The following is a 3,444-nucleotide window of genomic DNA, read 5'->3' as shown; positions in this document are numbered from 1 at the left end:
ATATATATATATATATATATATATATATATATATATATATATATATATATATGTATATATATATGCATGTATATTCATTTATATATGTATATATTTGTTCATGTATATTTATATATATATATTTTTTTCAGAAGTCGCGAGTTCTGAAAAAAAACTTGATTCTAAAGATAAGCTATAGTTTACTGGTAATAAATCTTTTTTTCGTATCAATTTCGGTCATGCGAAAATTTTTCAGGTTTCATCTGTTTATCTGAAGGAAATTGGCAACTACGCTGGCTATTATCGTGAAGCCTTACGCTATTTGGGTTGCGAAGATCAGACAAAGTTACCGCAATCTGAGAAGCAGTTGCAAGCAGTATTGCTAGGATTTGCTGCTCTGCTGGGCGATAATGTTTACAATTTTGGTGAATTGGTAGAGTTTCTTTCCTTAATGAATTTCCACTTTTTTCTCCTTCAGTCTGCAATTCTAGCACAGTTCCGCAACTTCTATTCCGGATTCCTTTTTTTACACAAAATATTTGGTACTGTGACGAGTATCTCTCAAGTTTCACGCCCCAAACGCCAGACGTCTTTCCGGCATGTGATTAATATGGTATAAAATGGGCGTTAAATCGATAAATTGTGAGATATCAAAGATTTTCTGTATATATTTTAAATATGCGTTCCTTTTCTTCGAGTAAATTTCTGTTTTGTTTAATTACAGTTGGCACATCCGATTTTGAAATCGCTGGAAGGGACTCGCGAAAAATGGATCATTGATGTATTATATGCTTTTAATGCTGGTGATCTCAAAAAATTCTATGAATATCGTCCACAGTGGGCCGAGTGGGATGATCTGAAAGATCATCAGGACCTTTTGGAAGATAAAATTCGCTTATTGAGTTTGATGGAGGTAATTAATTTACTGAGTGTCTTTTATGCTTCGTTTTTTTGGTTTATGATTGGGGATTTAGCTACTTGAGCGATTTTAAGTTTTGATTTCGAAACTTCATTCATGTAATTTTTAGATTGCTTTGGCTCGTCCGTCGAAGGAACGGTATATTTCATTTAAAGAAATTGCTGAAAAAGCCCAGATTGATCTGAATAAAGTTGAAGCTCTGGTAATGAGAGCGCTGAGTAAGGGCCTAGTGCAAGGTTCGATTGATCAGGTGGAGGAACTAGTTAATATTACCTGGGTACAACCAAGGGTACTTTCGCCGCAGCAGGTATTTTCGTCTCTTTTTTTTTTTCTCTTTCTTTTCATTCATTTTCTTTTGTATTTTGATGTTTAAACGAAGCTGGGTACTCGGTATTCGGCCTTCTAAAGTCCTTCAGTTTTTAAAACCTTTTGACTTCCTCGAATGGTCAGTCTCAATTACTAATGATTTTTCCCAAATACCCGATTCTTTATGCTTGAAATAATTGCTGTTGTGTAGTGAAATCAAAAGGACAGTGGAACTATATCCTGACAAAGAATTGACACTGCTAACGAATCGAACCTAGTATTTAAACCTGTTTCATATTTTTTAAAATTAGATTCTGGCAATGAGTGATCGTATTGGCGCCTGGTGTGCTGAAGTTGAAGGAATGGAAGCGATTGTTCGTAATAATGCCAGAGAAATACTGACAAAAACGTGATGTTGCTTGCTGATTGTTTGATTTGTACTATTATCAAGGACTGGTAATAATAAATATAAGTAGTTATGCAGTCGGAAAATTTTTTTTAATTTCAACTGGAAAAATTGATTTGTGATTTGTTGAAATGCGTTTTCCGTGAAGTGTTACGTTAAAATATGGTCGATCATAGTATTTTGCGTGGGCATCGAAAAGCAGTGGGAACATCCACACGTAATTACTATTGTTCTTAGAAATTTGTTTCTTAAATAAAGTATTTTATCATTTAATGCTCCTTTGATCTCACATATGTAGAGGACATAAGTTCAGCTGTTAACTGAGCAGCCTAAGATTTGCAAATTCATTTTTTTTTGTTTTTAAATCATAGATGTCCTCTATACTACATATAGCAGTACGCTCGTTAACATTAGAATAGGCTTAAATGGAATCGTAGCATGTGGTAGGTATTAAAAATGTAAATATTAATCTAATCGTTGATAAGATTATCGAAAGGAGGAAGCAACCACAGGAGAATGGAGCTGTTCGGGAATTTTCAAAATACAATTAAGCGAATAGCAAGCGATCGATTTCCGGAAAAGCGTTAAGCAGAGTGGGAAGGTTGCAAAAGGGAATAACAGTCCTACAATTCATTAGCATTAGGTCTAATTGATATTTGGAACGAGGGCCAAGTTTTGTTTTTTTTTAGTGATATGCTGGGAATAATTTCTACCGAAGTGATTTTATATATGTATACCAGAAAGAAGTCTGATATACATGTAAGTTTTAGTTTATTGGAAGGACCCATCAATTTTCGGGAAGATACATTTAACCCATCCATTTTTTTCATTCAACGTCATCAAAACAAACAATACACGTGAAAATAATCAAATGATATTTTCATCTCTCAGTTGTCCCTCATAATATCACTGGTCAAAGCATTGCCTAATAATGCTTGTTATAGAAGTGCTTTATTTTCTTTCCCGATATTTCTTCTTTTCCTTAATCTTCGAATTTTTAATAACTTCTCCCTTATTTCCTGTATAACGAGCAATCCACAGAATAACCCAACGATTGCTAATATTTGTAAAGAGTATGGGATAATTTGCATCGAATATTTCTCCTTTAAAGAATTCATTGGTTACCATAACATTCCTAACTGGGATGTTTGATTATTTTTTTTTCTTATTAATTCGAATTCATTTCTTTTTTTCACTATTATTTGCATATTGCAGTGTTATGATCTATTTATTGGGAGTGTGCATTTAATAATAAATTATCGATCGATTCAAACTAAATTTAACATTTGCTATACTGTAATTAAATTAAAATAAAGTAAAAACCTCGACATGAGCTATTTTTCCGATATTCTTTATTACAGGTAATAAAAAAAAAATTTCTGGTCAAAAACACGTTTCTGGTCAGAAATGCAGAAAAAGAAAGCCGATCGAAAATTTGAAGTGTCTAGCGAACACGACGAAAAAGGCTGTTGAAAAGGCTTCATTGATACTGCAAAGAAAGAATCTATCAAAGGGATTAAGTTAGGAAAAGACGATAGAATAAAACAACAAAAATATAATATTGAGAAATAGTGTTGGATGAAATTTGGAGATAGAATGAAAAGGACTGTTACGTTCAGGAAAAGATGATGGATGGATGGAAGATTAACGTTTCATTATAAGGAAATTACTTGTATGAAGAAGATTGTCTATTTGACGAAGGAAATAAGATTCATCATGGAAGAGTTTCACTTATTACGGGACTAAATAAAATAAATGATAAACTTATAGAAAAAAGAGAGATAATGAATCAGTAGCGATAGAAAAGTAAAGAAGGGACCTAGAAGATTTGGTT

At 32.8% G+C, this 3,444-nt stretch overlaps 1 protein-coding gene across 1 annotated transcript in view; it reads left to right on the top strand.

Annotated features, from left to right (window-relative positions):
- The window catches only part of LOAG_18889 (hypothetical protein), a 4,323-nt gene extending 2,504 nt beyond the window's left edge, over nt 1-1,819 (top strand). Inside the window, exons 6-9 of the mRNA XM_020451549.1 lie at nt 236-412; nt 704-892; nt 1,008-1,205; nt 1,516-1,819. Coding sequence (XP_020304656.1) covers nt 236-412; nt 704-892; nt 1,008-1,205; nt 1,516-1,617 — 666 coding nt within the window. The 3' untranslated portion in view covers nt 1,618-1,819. The remainder of the gene's footprint in view (nt 1-235; nt 413-703; nt 893-1,007; nt 1,206-1,515) is intronic.
- Nucleotides 1,820-3,444: the final 1,625 nt, after the last annotated feature.

This window comes from Loa loa, assembly GCF_000183805.2.
Source record: "Loa loa unplaced genomic scaffold supercont3.641, whole genome shotgun sequence".
NCBI classification, from domain to species: domain Eukaryota; kingdom Metazoa; phylum Nematoda; class Chromadorea; order Rhabditida; family Onchocercidae; genus Loa; species Loa loa.
The sequence above is the reverse complement of the archived record's forward strand: the minus strand, read 5'-3'. Positions and strand labels throughout refer to the sequence as shown.